The following is a 16,054-nucleotide window of genomic DNA, read 5'->3' as shown; positions in this document are numbered from 1 at the left end:
ATCTTACTTCAATTTGTTCAAAAGTTAACCAAGAAGAGGAAGCTGGTGGGATGAACTGGGAGACTGGGGTTGACATATATACACTAATATGTATAAAATAGATAACAAATAAGAACCTGCTGTATAAAAAAATAATAAATTAAATTAAAAAAAGAAGAGTCGGCAGCTTACCTAAGATCACAAATCTTCACTATTACTAGACGGTTTGCCAGCAGCTGAAATGAACCATAACTCAAAATTACAAGGAGTACTTCTGATTCCCATAATGCATGTTAACACTGACCCTGACACCGAGTTCCACTAAACAAAGGAAAACTGTACCCATGAAAAAATATATCCACCTTTCTTGAACACATTCAGAAAGTGTATTCTGGTAAATTGGTACATTTACCAGAATTTACAAGTTTTCTGGTAAATTGGTAAATTTGACTTACTGAGAGAACTAAGTTTCAGCAAACAGATTCTGCAAACCGGCCACTGTGACACCTAGAAAGCCCCTTGGTTCCCTGGTAAACCCTTCCTCGCAGCCTGGAGAGGCCCTGATGGTGGCCCAACGTGTGAGGCTCGACACCACCCTTCCCAGCAACTGCTCTCCTAGGCCCATGCCTTCCGGAGAGCGCTCGGGCCTCCCGGAAATGCCCGTTCCTCTCCCTTTACCTCCTCCCCTGGAACTATAAACCCCAAAAATGAAAGGAGGGAGCTGGTGTCCAGCTTCCTCAAGGAGCAGGCAATAACTTCGTCCGTAACAGGCGTGTGGGGAGGCTAGACCCGGGCTCTGCCGCCTGGGAGCCTGAACCAGCGGGCTTCCCCAATTGGGCAGGGACCGACGGCCGCTTCCCGTGAAGGTCAGGCCTTGGGATTGGCTCAAAGTCAGATTTGGTGAGCGAAGTGGCTGACGCCAATTTCCCAGGTCCTAGGGGAGAAAAAAGGAGGGCCCTCTCGGGCCGTTTGACCTCTCAGCTCCACAGAACCCGGCGTCTGGGAGGTTCCGTCAGGTGGCCTGTTATCCCTTGGCGAAGTCCAGTGACCCCAGGGGGAGACGCCCAACCTCACACACCCCAGATTTATGAACGTTTCAGGGATCCTGCGGGGTCCAATTCACCCTCACCCTCGAGGCCTGGACTCTTCAGTCTGGTCAGTCAGCCGAAAATAAGGGTGTAGAAGGCTCAACTGAGGAGCCTAGCGACCACCTCAGGCCCCTTCACGCCTCAGGCCTTACCGTGCGACGCTCCTCGCTCTACCTCAGGCACCGACTTTCCCGCGTTCCTCTGCGCATGCGCCGCCACTCCCCCCGCTCACCTCTGACAGAGGGAACGAATCCGCGGCTCCGCCCTCTCCAACCCCCACCTCCCTCCCTACACGCGCGCACACACACGTGCACACACGCGCATGCGTCCCTCCTTCCTTCCTTTCCTCTCGTGCAGTTTAGACCACGTGCCCAACCTCCTTCCCTTTCCATCCTCCCGCACTGCTCAGTCCAGGCTCTAAGCCGAGTCCCTCGTCTGGAGCATGGGCTTCGCTTCCAGTCCCCCGAGTAATGTGGAGGTGAGGATGAGGTGGGAGGATTGGTCTTCCCATTCGTTTCTTTTTGCCTTCAGATCTTTGACAGTAACATTTAAGTCTCCCCATACTACTAGCCAAACCTTAAGTATGTGTCCAATAAGACAGACGGGGACCTTGCCTTCAGAGAATTCCGAAATTTTCTGGGCTTGCAGACAACAATAAAAAACCTAAAGATTTACTCAAAGTTCTTGGTTTCAGGACTGCTTTTATACTCTTAAAAATGAAGGACCCCAATAATTTATGTGGGTTGTATTTATGTGGATTGTGTTTATGTGAGTTATATCTATCAATATTAAAACCGAGAAATTTCTGAAATATGTATTATCATCAAAAACTCATTGTGCAAACAACATTTTTAGTAACTAATTTCCACACCAAAAATAATTTAGTGAGAAGAGTATTTTACATTTTTGCAGGTCTCTTTAATGCCTGGCTTACTAGAAGACAATTGGATTCTCATATCTGCTTCTGCACAGGGTTTGTCAAAATAGCTCATTTGCTGTAGCTTCTGGAAAACATCACTGTATACTCAAGAGAAAGTGAGAGTGAAAAGGCAAATAACATCTTAATAGTATTATGAAAATAATTTTCACCTCATGAACCCCTGAAAGTGTCTCAGGAACCGCCAGCGGTCCCTAGGCCACATTTTGAGAACCACATTTTGAGAACCACCTGTGGTCTCCAGGCGTAGATCATTATGACTGAACAAAAAGATGTAAAGGAAAATGTCTAGGTGCTGTAAGAATACATTACAATCTGGGGAAATTATTCAGTCCTTAACACAGAGACCTAATTTGGAGAGTGTTTCTGAGCCCAAGCTCATACTGCCCATCACACAACAGGCCAATAAATCCTTGCTGGGGGAAGGAATAGCAACTTTATTTGGAAAGCCAGCATACCAAGAAGATGCTGGACTAGTGTCCAAAAGAACAATCTTAGCGGAGTTAAAATTCAGGCTTCTTTTATACAGGCTTCTTTTATACCTATGTGACCTGTAGGTCTGGTCACAATGTTCCTATAAGCCTCCAACAAGACAACTTATTTTCTGTTTTCCAATTTTTTATCTTTATATGAATGGAAGAGCGTTATACATTTAAAGGTCAGAGCCTTGAGAATGGGCTATCGTGTATTTCAGGCTTTGGCAACATTCTTCTACAAAGGTGCAGAGCCAGCATGACTAAGCACAGGCAACAGAGCACAAGGGTTAGAACTAAGGGAATAGATCCAATATGGAGTCAGGCTTGTCCTCTGTTACAAGAGGAGTTCCCTGAGGAAGTAACACTGAAACTGAGACTTGAAGGTTGATTTACTAGGTGAAAAATGGAATATGAACATCTCAGTCCCTGAGGCTATGCAAAGCCCTGGGGCAGGAAAATCTGTGAACTCAAGACACCAGGAAAAATGCCAGTCAGTAAATATTTATTGAATGATATGTGCCCCATACTGCCCTAGACCCTAGGGATACTATATGAAAAAGATTTTACATTCTAGTTGCAAAAGCAGGAAACATGTAAACAAATAAGAATTTCCGAGAATGGGAGTGCTGTTAAGAAAGCAAAACAGAGTGTTATGAGGGGACAAGGCAGAGAGCTGTAGACAGTAGTCAAGTAAGACCTCTCTGAGGAAGTGACATTTGGCAGAGCCTTGAAGGAGATGAGGAAAGGATCCAGGAACAGCATGAGGAAGAGCATTCCAGGCAGACAGAACAGCAATGACAAAAGTCTGGAGGCAGAAGTATACTTGACAGGTTCTTGAAACAGCAAGGGAGCCAATATGGCTGGATCCCAGTGACTGAGGGAAGGGTGGTAGTAGGTGGAATGAGAGAAGTGGCAGGGGCCAGAGTATTGTATGGAGGCCCTTAGAGGTCATGATAGGAAGTTGGGGTTTTTTCCTGAGTGAGATAAGAAGCTATTAGAGGGTTCTGAGTCAAGAAGTGACTCATGTTTTAACAGGAGGATCCCTTTGGCTTCTGGGCAGACAATAGGATGTGTGGGCTAAGGGTAGCTTCCGGTGGCTCAAGGCATTCTTTGGCTTGTATCTGCATAACTCCAATCTCCACCTCTGTCTTCTCCTTCTCCTCTAGGAGTGCCTTTCCTCTGGGTGTCTCTTCTAAGAACATTTGTCGTTAGATTTAGGGCCCACTCAAGATAATCCAGGATAATCTCATTTTGAAATCCTTAACTACATCTTCAAAGACCCTTCTTCCAAATAGGGTTAGAAAAAATAGGGTCACATTCACAGGCTCCAGCAGTTCGGACAAGGACATATATTTGGGGGGACTACTACAGTAGGTCTGGGATGAGGACTTACAATATGTTAACAGATTTCCAGCTGACACTGATGCTGCCTGTGTGGGGACCACAACCAGTGATGTAGAGAAGTCAAGTAAGATGGGGACCAAGAATTGACCACATGGGTATCATTGGTGACTTTGACAAAAGTGGTTTTGGTGAACGAGTCAGAATGAAAGCCTTATTCGAGTAGATTCAAGGAAGACTTGGAAGAGAGGATTATAAGCTAATATTTTGGATATGTTGGGTTAAATAAAATATATTATTAAAACTAATTTCATCCTTTTTTTTAATGTTTGTACTGGTGTGATCTGTAATAATCAAAAAACTGGAGACAACCGAGATGTCCATCAATAGTTGAATGCATAAATAAATTGTGGGATATTCAGACAATAAAATACTTGAAAGTGGTGAGGATATAAGAACTATTGCTACTTATTCCATTGATGAATCTCATAAATATAATGTTGAACAAAATTAAGTTAAACACAAAAGAATAAATACTGTATGATTCCATTTATATCATGAAAAACAGGCCAAACCAAAATATAGCAATTATAAGTCAAGAGGAATGGGATAGTGATTTGCAAGGGAGAAAATGGTTTCTGGGTCGATGATGATGTTGATCTTCATTACATGGGTATTAACATTGTGATAATTCATTGAGCTGTACATTGTGTTTTGTGAACATTATTATATGTGTCATCCTTCACCATAAGAAAGAGGTAAAAAAATAACATTATGCACTCAAAACTACGAAAAGAAAATTTGAAAGCACTGGAGTTTATCACAGATCTGAATTTTGATGCTGGCTAAAATGCAGTGACAGGTATTTACCTGTAGCCGTCAGGATTATTAAAGCTAGTTGCTTTAACACACAACCCTATTTACTAATACTAACAAACAAACTTTATATACTAATAAAATATTATATAGCTTAATGCAATAAATTCTTACTTACATAAAGTCCAAAAGGCTCTCTTCCAAGGAGAAACCAGGGACCTAAGCTCTTTTATCTCTTGGCTCTCCCATCCTTAAGTCCTCCAATAAATTCTCAGCTTACAGACAGCCAATGAATGAATGAAGAGAGACAAGGTAAAAATTGTACAGGACATTTTACGGCCGGGTCCAGAAGTGCCCTACATCACTCTGCACCCGCTCCACTGGCCCAAGACCAGTCACGTGGCCTCAACTTCACTGCAAGGAGGCTTGGGAAATGTAGTCTTCCTGTGTGCCAAAGAAAGAAGAAACCAAATTGGTGAGCATCTAGCAAACCTCTGCCACCTTCCTTTGGATCTCCAGGTACTCACGTACTCATCTCTGAGGAAGGGAACAGTGGGTAGAAAAGTAGGAGATTGGTGTATTAGTTTCCTGTGACTCAAGAACAAATTATCACAAACTTGGTAGGTTAAAACAACAGAATTTTACTCTCACACTATTCTGGAGGCCAAAAATCCAAAGTCAAGGTGTTGACAAGGCTGCACTCCCTCTGGAGGCTCTAGGGGAGAATCAGATAATTACCTCTTCCAACTTATGATAGCTCCAGGAGTTTTTTGGCTTGTGGCTACATAACTCCAATCTCTACCTCTCTCTTCACCTGGCATTCTCCTCCTCTCTCTGTGTCTTCCTATGTGTCTCTTATAATATAGGACACTTGTCATTAGATTTAGGGCCTGAATAATCAAGGTTGATCTCATTTTGAGATCTTTAACTTAACTACATCTGCAAAAAAAGCTTTTCCAAATAGGGTCACATTCCAGGCCATGGACATATCTTTTGGGGGGGGGGGTCACCATTCAACACACAACAATCATTTCAGAGGCAATTATAATTATTTGTGTGGAAAATAATAAGAGCCTGGATTAGGATGGTAGCCATGGAGTTCGACACAAGTGGATGGATTCGAAATGTATTTTAGTAGTGGAGCATAAAGGACTTCATGGTGGTTTAGAAGTGGGCGCTCAGGGGAAGGGGTGGTGAATCAGTGTCCTAACTGAGATTTGAACATAGGGCTGTGTAACCTAGGTATGAGTTTCAAAAAGTCTCTTTTGGAGCCACGTAGGGAATGGACTGGAGGGGAGAGAATAAGGCCAGGGAAGGGCCTGAGGTCTGGGTCCAGGTGGGAGAACAAAAGTCCTGAGTCAGCCCGAACCACGAGGACAGAGAGGAGGGGACAGAGTAGAGAATCAGGGGGAAGAAGGGATTTGCTTAGGGACTGATGGGCCATATGGGAAAGAGGGAGAGAGGAAATGAGGACATCACCCAGGGGTTGGTTCACCAAGGAATAAAGAATCTGTGAACTTGAAGACAGATATTTTGACATTATCCAGTCAGAGGAGAAAAAAATAAGAATGGAAAAGAGAGAATTCAGTTTGTTTACATTTTGTTGAGAATTGTTGCATCTATGTTCTAAACTTACACCTCAAGGAACTAGAAAAAGAAGAAATAAGCCCACAGGTAGCAGAAGGAAAGAAATAATAATGATTAGACCAGAAATAAATGAAATAGAGACTAGAAAGAAACAAAATAGATGAATGAAACTAAGAGTTAGGTTTTTTGACAAGATGAGCAAAAATTGAAAAACCTTTAGCTAGACTAAGAAAAAAGATAAACGGCTCAATTAATAAAATTATAAATGAAAGAGGAGACATAAATGATACTACAGAAATACAAAGGATCATAAGAGACTACTATGAGCAATTATACACCAAAAAATTAGATAATTTAGAAAAAATGAATAAATTACTAGAAACATACAACTTACCAAGACTGAACCATAAAGTAAATCTGAACAGACCAATAATGAGCAAGGAGATTGGGTCAATAATCAAAAATTTCCCAACAAATAAAAGCCCAGGACCAGATAACTTTATGGGTGAATTCTACCAAACATTTAAAGAAGAATCAATTCCAATCATTCTCAGACTCTTCCCAAAAGTTGAGGAGGAAGGAACACTTCCAAACTCATTTTATGAGACCAGCATTACCCTGATATCAAAGCCAGACAAGGACACTGCAAGAAAAGAAAATTATAGGCCAATGTCCTTGATGAACGTAGATGCAAAAATCCTCACTAAAATACTATCAAATTGAATTCAACAGCACATCACAAGGATCATACACCATGATTTAGTGGGATGTATCCCTGGGGTGCAAGCATGGTTCAACACATGGCAGTCAACACATGTGATATGCCACATTAACAGAATGAAGGATAAAAAGCATATGATCATTTCGTTAGATGCAGAAAAGCACTTGACAAAATTCAACATCCTTTCATGATAAAAATTCTCAACAAATTAGGTATAGAAGGAATGTACCTCAACATAATGAAGGCCCTATATGACAAGCTCACAGCTAACATCACACTCAATGTTGAAAAGTTAAAAGCCTTTCCTGTAAGATCAGGAACAATACAAAAATGTCCACTCTCATCATTTCTATTCAACATAGTACTGGAAGTCCTAGCCACAACAATTAGGCAAGAAAAAGAAATAAAACTTATCCAAATCAAAGAGGAAGAAAATTATCTGTTTGCAGATGATGTGATCTTATGTAGAAAACCCTAAAGACACACCAAAAACCTGACTAACAAATGAATTCAGTAAAGTTGCAGGATACAAAATCAACATACAAAAGTCAGCTGTGGACTTCCCTGGTGGCGCAGTGGTTAAGAATCCGCCTGCCAATGCAGGGGACACGGGTTTGATCCCTGGTCCAGGAAGATCCCACATGCCACGGAGCAACTAAGCCCGTGCACCACAACTACTGAGCCTACACTCTTGAGCCCACGAGACACAACTACTGAGCCTGTATGCCACAACTACTGAAGCCTGCACTCTCTAGGGCCTGTGCTCCACAACAAGAGAAGCCACCACAGTGAGAAGCCCACGCACTGCAACGAAAAGTAGCCCACGCTCGCCACAACTAGAGAAAGCCTGCACGCAGCAACGAAGACCAAATGCAGCCAAAAAAAAAGTCAGCTGCATTTCTATACTCTAACAACAAACTATCTAAAAAAACTTAAGAAAGCAATTCCATTTATAATTGTATCAAAAACAATAAAACACTTAGGAATAAATTTAACCAAGGAGATGAAAGACCTATACACTGAAAACTATAAGACATTGAGAAAAGAAACATTGGGGAATACACAAATAAATAGAAAGATATCCCATGTTCTTGGATTGAAAGAATTAATATCGTGAAAATGCCCAGAGTACCCGAAGCAGTCTACAGAGTCAATGTAATCCCTATCAAAATTCCAATTTTTCACAGAAATAGGAAAAAACTATCCTAAAATTTGTATGGAACTGTGAAAGACCCTGAATAACCAAAGCACTCCTCAGAAAGAAGAACAAGGTTGGAGACATCATACTTCCTAATTTCAAACTATATTACAAAGTTATAGTGATCAAAGCAATATGGTACTGGTATAAAAACAGGCACATAGACCAGTGAAACATAATAGAGAGTCCAGAAATACACCCATGCATATACAGTCAACTAATTTTTGACAAGCGTGCCAAGAACACACAATGGGAAAAGGACAGTCTCTTCAATAAATGGGAAAACTGTATAAGCACATGCAAAAGAATGAAACTGAACCACTATCGTACACCACTCACAAAAATTAATTTGAAAAGGATTAAAGACTTAAATGTAAAACCTGAAACTGTAAAACTCCTAGAAGAAAAACATAGGGAAACAGCTCCTTGAGTTTTACCACATTGGTCTTGGCAATAGTTCATTGGATAAGACACCAAAAGCACAGGAAACAAAAGCTAAAATAAACAAGTGAGATTACATGAAACAATAGAGCTTCTACATAGCAGAGGAAACAATCAATATATTGAAAGGGCAACCTTTTCAATGAAGAATGTGAGAAAATATTTGCAAACCATATACCTGATAAAGGGTTAATATTCAAATTACATAAAGAACTCATATAACTCAACAGCAAAAAAGCAAATAACTCAATTTGAAAATGGGCAAAGGACCTGAACAGACATTTTTTTCCGAAGAAGACATACATGTGGCCAATAGAGGTATGAAAAGGTGTTCAGCATCACTAATCATGAGGGAAATGCAAATCAAAACCATGAGATTCCACCTCATTACTGTTAGGATGGCTATTATCAAAAAGACAAGAGATAACAAGTGTTGGCGAGGATGTGAAGAAAAAGGAACCATTGTGTACTCTTGTGGGAATGTATAAATTGGTGCAGCCACTATGGAAAACAGTATGGAGGTTCCTCAAAAAATTAAAAATAGAAGCACCGTATGCTCCAGCAATGCCACTCCTGGGTATATATCCAAAGGAAATGAAGTCAGTATCTTGAAGAAATATCTTTTCACTCATGTTCATTACAGCATTATTCACAATAGCCAAGATATGGAAGCAAATGTCCTTCAACAGATGAATAGATCAAGAAAATGTGATACATCCCTAACCCTAACTTTAATATATATATATCACAATGGAATATTATTCAGCCATAAAAAAGAAAATTCTGCCATTTGGGACAACATGGACGAACCTGCACTGGGGGGAGGGGGAGGCGGCATTATGCTAGGTGAAAGAAGCCAGAGAAAGAAAAATACTGGTACCATTTATATGTAGAATCTTTTTTAAAAAAAAATTTTTAAAGGCCAATTTCATAGAAACAGAAACATTGTAGAATGGTGGTTGCCAGGGGCTGGGGAGTGGGGGAAATGGGGAGACATAGGTCTAAGGGTATAAACATTCAGTTATAAGAGGAATAAGTTCTGATCAGAGGATCTAATGTACAGCATGACAAATATAGTTAATAATACAGTTTTGTGTGCTGGAAAGTTGCTGAGAGTAGATCTTAAGTGTTCTCACCATACACACACTAAGTTTACTATGTGAAGTGATGAATATGTTAATTAGCTTGAGCCTGGCAATCATTCCACTATATACATATATGTATATACGTATGTACATATATACATATAAAATCATCATTCTGTACACTTTAAATATGTACAATTATACTTGTCAGTTATTCCTCGGTAAAGTTGGAGGGAAAAAGAAAGCCCAGAGTCAAAAATCAGAATACTATTAATATGAATTGATTTTTGATGACATTAATAAGAAATAATTACATTTGGAGACTTAAAAAAAAAAAAGTGGATGAGATCGCTCAGAAGAGAGAGAGGGTACTGGGTCTCTAAGAAGGTCTGGTTTTCCAGGGCCTGGGTGGATGTCAAGATGGTAGGAACACCCATGATGTTAAAAATCCGTGAGGCCTTTAGGACTTGACAGACGCGAGGAACCTGCAGGGCATCAGGGGAGACTTCAAAGGCTGCTGGCTGCACAGCTCGGGCCTAGAGACAATCAGGTACTGCACACCCGGATCTAACGGCCAAGGTCCTGGGCTCAATCCTGACTCCTGTGGGGCCTGCCCCTCTAGGGGCCTCACTGCAGAAGCAGGAAGTACTGCCTGAGGCTCAGCTTCCGCTCTGGGTGTTCTGGTACCTCCAAGTCACCCCCTCGCACTGGGGACCTTCCCACTTGGGACCTGCAGCACTTTCACTTCCCCCAGGTGCCCAGCCCCTGGCCCAGCACATGGGAGGACCTTGGTCTACACTTGTTGCCAAGAACAGGATGCAGACTCCGAGAGAGAGGCAATGACAGGAAGGTGGGGGAAGGGGGTAGATAAACAGAGAAAGAAGGACAGGCACGCAGATAAGGGGCCAGAAACCAGAGAGGGAGAGGATAGAGACCTGGGGGGGAAGGGGACAGAGACCCAGAGGTAAAGAGAGGATAAAGATCCAGAGAGAAAAGAACAGAGGCCGAGAGAGAGGAGGACAAGAGACTGGGAGGGCTGGGAAGCAGGGACAGAGATGAATGCAGAGGTGGCAGAGCTTTGCAGGCGGTGAGGTCAGAGTGTCTGTGAGGTCGGCTGCTGTCCAGGGCCAGCCTGGGGTCCTGGTGCCCAGAGTAGGTGGGTGCAGGTAGATCAGGATTCCCTGTGCGTCCCCCAGCCTGAGCCATGGAGACCTGGGAAGAACTGCCTGGTATGTCCTTGGTGCCCACCAATTCCAAGGCCCCTCAGGTACTGGTGTGTGCATCCCAGTGGGGCAGGTGAGGGAGATGGGGACAGAGACACAGAAGAAAGTCACCTCGCATGTAAAGGGAGGGGGTGGGGCTCTGCCCCTGGAACTTCCTCTTTCTCTGAGTTCTTCCTTTCTCTTCTCTCTCGGCCTCTCCCTATCTGTCTCACGGTCTTTCTTTCTGCCTGCGTCTCCCTACTGCCACCACCCCTTCTGTCCTGTCCCTCCCACTGTTCTCTCACACCTCTAGAAAAAGATGTCAGCCCAGGACAGCTGCCTCAGCCTCATCAAGTACCTCCTCTTCGTTTTCAACCTCTTCTTCTTCGTGAGTTGCCTCCCGGCTCCCCAGCCCACGTCCCAGCCCCTGCCGCAGCTGCCCAATCTCAAATCCCCCTTTGCCCACTGGCCATGCTCTCCTCTCCTCTCCCCAGGTCCTAGGCAGCCTTATTTTCTGCTTCGGCATCTGGATACTCATCGACAAGACCAGCTTCGTATCCTTTGTGGGTAAGGGAGCTGGGGCAGTCCGGGTGGGCCTTCCTGGAGCAGGCATGAACTGGGCTCCCTTCCAAGGACCTCCTGTGGTCTCCCTCATCCCAGGGAGGCCCATGGTGCCCAACTCCCTGTTCTGATCTCAGGCTCTGCTCCACCACTTGTTACTGCCATAACTCTCCGAGACTCAGCTTCTTCCTCTGGCAAATGAGTTGTGCATACCAGTAATAATAATGGCCATTTCTCAGACACTTCCTAGGTGTCAGATCTTGGGCAGAGGCTCATCAGATTCTCCCATAAATCTTCCCTCTCTTGAGGCTCAGAGAGGGGAAGTCACTTACTGGATGTCACACAGCAAGGAAGTAGAACAGATTAACACTCATAATAATTGTAGGAAAATAACAATGGAGTAATAATCAAAATCCTAATAGCTCATATATAATAAATGTTTGCCCTGTGTAGAGGACCAGACTGAACACATGCCTCCCATGTGTTCCTCAAAACAACTCTAGGAAATAGATAGCATTATTCCCTAGGTCTCAGGGAGGTTTAGATGGCTGATCCAATGTCACAGAACAAGTGATGGGGCTGAAACTATTGGGGGTGGGTAGGAGCTGACGGAGGAAAGAGAGACTGAGAACAAGAGGGAAAGACAGAGACCGGGAAGAAAGAGGGACAGAGATCTAGAAAGAAGGGAACAGAGATCCAAAGAGAGAGAGGGACAGAGACCCACAGAGAGAGGTGGAGAGAATCCCAGAAGGAAAGGGATAGAGAGATTCAGGGTGGGACAGGGACAGAGGCCCAGAGAAGAGGATGCCAGGAGCCCAGGAAGACGTCCCCCAGGTTACTGTTCCCCGCTTGGGTGGTGTGTGGGTATGGAATGGGGTTGCCTGGAGCTGTGCACATGGAGCCAAACATCACTGTTTCTCACCTCCCCCAGGCTTGTCCTTCATGCCCTTGCAGATCTGGTCCAAGGCCCTGGCCATCTCAGGAATCCTCACCATGGGCCTTGCCCTCCTGGGCTGTGTGGGGGCCCTGAAGGAGTTCCGCTGCCTCCTGGGCCTGGTGAGTGCCCCTCCCCCCTCCATCCCTAGGCTCATTCACATCTTGCCCTCAAATAGAGCCCTGGCAGCTCCTTCATCCTGCGGAGGGATTCAGCCTGACCTCTCCACTCTGCCCCTCCCCAGTATTTTGGGACACTGCTGCTCCTGTTTGCCACACAGATCACCCTGGGAATCCTCATCTCCACTCAGAAGGTCCAGGTGAGTTCCCCTTCTCCTCCCTCCAACCCCAGCTAGTGGGCGGTGGAAAGAGATGGAAACAAAGGCAGACAGGGGCTGACATAGACAAAGAGAAATAACAGAGAAGACAGAAAGAAACAGAGACACGGAAAGACAGAGACAGATGCAGAGACTGGCAGAGAGACACAGAGAAGGAGCTAGAGACAGTTAGGGCCAGAGAAAGACTCACCGACACGGACAGAGGAAGAGAGACAGAAATCCAAAGGGAAACAGGAAAAAAAAAAACCCTCGGAGAAACAGAAGGCTCCGAGAAAGAGACAGAAACCGAATGAGATCATGGGAGATAGTGGAGAAACGGAAAGACAGACGATAGAAACAGGCAGAGAGAGAGATTTTGAGGGATAGAGACATAGCTAGACATTCAGCGAAAAACCGAGGCCGACCTGAAGATGCTCAGGGACTACCTGAGGCTGAGACAGCCACGGAGTGGCTGGAGTGGGTTGGGGCAGATGGCGGTGGGGAGGCAGGTGGTGGTTCATCCTCACTCTCGGCCTGTCAGCTGGAGCGGAAAGTGGAGGACGTCGTGCTGAAGACGATCCAAACCTACCGCGCCCACCCGGAGGAGACGGCTGCGGAGGAGAGTTGGGACTACGTGCAGTTTCAGGTGCGTGAGGCCCCCACCCACCAGGATCCCTCCCTCTAGCTCTGAGACTCTGACGTGGCTCCGCCCACTGCCTGGAAGAGACTTGGCCCCGACGCGACCCGAGCCCCCAGCTGTAGGACCCTAATGTAACCCTACTCACCTACGCCACCTCCAGCCGTGGCGACGTGGCCCAGTCCCCCAGCTCCCAGCTCCTGTAGTGGCTCCGCCCCCTGCCTCGACAAGACTCCGCCCTCAGCCCCAAGGCCCTAGCGTGACCCCACTCCCTGCCCAGTAGTGACTCTGGTTCCCAAGACACCCGGCCCAAGTGAGGCTCCATTCCCTGGTCACTCACATGACCCCGCCCTCCCATCCATTTGTCCCCTCCCTGAGGCTGAATTGTACTGCCTACCCACTCTTCAGTCCACAGCACGATTCTGCAGCTCCTCCCCCCAGCCCCATGACCCCTACCCCCGTGACTCGTCTCTCCCAACCTCATGTTCCCCTAATGTCTCCTGGCCCAGATCACAGTCCCCCACCCCGCACCCACCACTTAGCCCTCTACTCCCCAGTATGACCTCATACCCATCACCCAGTCCCCTCATCCCCCAAAGCATCTTGCATCCCTCCAGCCCCTGTTCCTCTGACTCTTGTCACTCTTCTAGCTGCGCTGCTGCGGCTGGAACTCTCCTCAGGACTGGTTCCGTATCCCCAGCCTGAGGAGCAACGAATCGAGAGGGCACCGCGTGCCCTGCTCCTGCTACAACTCATCGGCGACCAACGACTCCGCAATCTTCGATAAGACCTCCTTCCCTCAGTTAAGCGGGCTCGGACCACTGGCGCGGCCCCGACACAACGCAGACATTTGCTTGGTCCCCGCGAACAGCTACATCTACCGCGAGGTGGGGAGGACTTGGAGCGCAGGACGTAGGAGGGGTCTGACAGGGTGGAGCTACGAGAAAGGGCGGTACTACAAGAGGGGCAGAGCTCCTGCAAGGGGCGGGGTCTTTTGAAGGGCGGGGCCTAAAGAAAAGGCCTAGGCGAAAGGGCAGGATCTGGAACGCTGATGCCTGGGGAGGGGGAAGGCTTGGACCGGCCGAAGCGGAGAGACTAGAGAACCCTGGTAACTAGGGAAGGGGGGCGGTACCTGAAAGAAGGGTTAGGGCTGGGCGGAGGAGAACAGTGGGCCCGGGCTTGAGGGCGAATCCCAGAAAGAACCCTACCCGTAACCTCTCCCCTATATCCCCAGGGCTGCGCACGGATCCTCCAGAAGTGGTTGCACAACAACTTCATCTCCATAGTGGGCATTTGTCTCGGCGTGGGTCTACTTGAGGTAATCTGGTCCCGCCCCCACTCGCGATTGGTCTAGGTGGCCCCGCCCCAAATTGCGCGTCCAACCATTCTCTCCGGGAAAAGCTCATGCGTGATAGAGCGTCAGCCAGTCCAGGCCCTCCTGAGGCTCCACCAGGGACGAGGGAGGAGACCTACCCTCTGTGAGCCCTGATTGGTTGCGTGGAGGGAGCAGGCGTTCCCGCCCTTCCTCGCGAGGCTCCCATTGGTCCTCCTTGGCATATCAGCCTCCTGCTATTGGCCGCAATATCCCTCCCCTTTCCCCTCAGGTGAGTGTGGCGGGGCTGAGCCTGCTACTACCACGCAGCATGCTCCACCAGGAACGTCAGCCGCAGGTGCCGGATGCCTATTGTTCGAACCCCGGGCCGGGCCCGAGCACCGATGGCAGCGGCGGGCGCTATGGTGTGCTGAGCAGCATGGGGCGTAGCGGCAGTCTGTGGGTTGGCTGGGGCATGGCGGGTGCCTGCCCTAACTGGGGGGACAAGGCCCCGCAGGGTAAACTGCCCATGGCTCTGGGGCCCTGGCCGCTTTGGGATCAAGACGAGGAACAACCTGAGACCGGGAGTGCAGGCGCGGAGACGGAGGCCGAGATGGAATTAGAGGCCGAGACGGAGGGCGAGATAGATGAGCCTCCGGAATAAAGGACTTTGGGCTTTCTCCGGATCACGCTGCTGCTGACTCTAGACCTATGCTAGACGCAGCTGGATTCCCCCTACCCCACCCTATTCCTTCCTGCTTCAACTCTGCTCCCACCCCTCCCCGGCCCGCCCGTATCTTTGGTGTCCTACCCAATGACCTCTAGCCCTTTTACCCTTAATTCCGCCATATTCTCCAAACTCCCGTCCCTGACTGAGTCTTTCACAACCAGGCCCAGTTCTCCCTCTAGTCCCGCCCATCTCCTACCTACTCTCCTCTCCACACCTCCCATGACGCAGCCCCGCCCAACTCGCGGGCCCTTATTTTCTTCCGCAGGCCCCACCCCCTAGGTTTTTTCCCTGGGGACCCCCGACTCTCCCCGGCACCCCCTCGACGTCTCTGACCGCGTCTCCTTTCTCTATAGCTCAGCTTCATGACGCTCTCCATATTCCTGTGCAGAAACCTGGACCACGTCTACGATCGGCTCGCTCGGTACCGCTAGGCCCCGCCCTTCCCGAAGCCCCGCCCCGCCCCCCTCAAGGACCCTGGGCATTTAGTTCCCTGTCGCCTGTAAATATTTGTTTAATCCCCAGTTGGTCCCAGCCATTGAGCCCTCATTCCCCTCGGGGACCCAGATGTCTGCCTGCCCCGCTGTTGTCACCTCTCCCGTGGGACCTGGGGTTTCCGGCCACCAGCTTCCTGCCCCTAAAGACACCTCATTTCTTTGCCTCATCTGTCGGCCTACCACCTCCCACTAGATTATT

The 16,054-nt window shown here is 47.1% G+C and overlaps 1 protein-coding gene across 1 annotated transcript; it reads left to right on the top strand.

The window, feature by feature from the left end:
* The first annotated feature begins 1,131 nt into the window (after window positions 1-1,131).
* On the top strand, window positions 1,132-15,914 carry CD37 (CD37 molecule). Its single transcript, XM_082435962.1, has 9 exons — window positions 1,132-10,936; window positions 11,185-11,259; window positions 11,366-11,438; window positions 12,364-12,488; window positions 12,611-12,685; window positions 13,224-13,328; window positions 13,970-14,206; window positions 14,554-14,637; window positions 15,715-15,914. The coding sequence occupies exons 1-9, from the start codon at window positions 10,874-10,876 to the stop codon at window positions 15,790-15,792; spliced, it is 915 nt and encodes a 304-aa protein (XP_082292088.1). The 5' UTR covers window positions 1,132-10,873; the 3' UTR covers window positions 15,793-15,914.
* Window positions 15,915-16,054: the final 140 nt, after the last annotated feature.

Source organism: Balaenoptera physalus (assembly GCF_965194825.1).
Source record: "Balaenoptera physalus genome assembly, chromosome: 19".
In the NCBI taxonomy this organism is placed as follows: domain Eukaryota; kingdom Metazoa; phylum Chordata; class Mammalia; order Artiodactyla; family Balaenopteridae; genus Balaenoptera; species Balaenoptera physalus.
Note: the sequence above shows the minus strand (reverse complement) of the source record. Positions and strands in the feature narration are given on the sequence as shown.

What these genes read in the sequence shown, in the direction of transcription:
- CD37 (XM_082435962.1), top strand. Translation starts at nt 10,874, where the DNA reads ATGGAGACCTGGGAAGAACTGCCTGGTATGTCCTTGGTGCCCACCAAT. An exon ending in GGGACTACGTGCAGTTTCAG is followed by an intron (nt 13,329 to 13,969) that starts GTGCGTGAGGCC and finishes TCACTCTTCTAG; the next exon opens with CTGCGCTGCTGCGGCTGGAA. An exon ending in ACAGCTACATCTACCGCGAG is followed by an intron (nt 14,207 to 14,553) that starts GTGGGGAGGACT and finishes CTATATCCCCAG; the next exon opens with GGCTGCGCACGGATCCTCCA.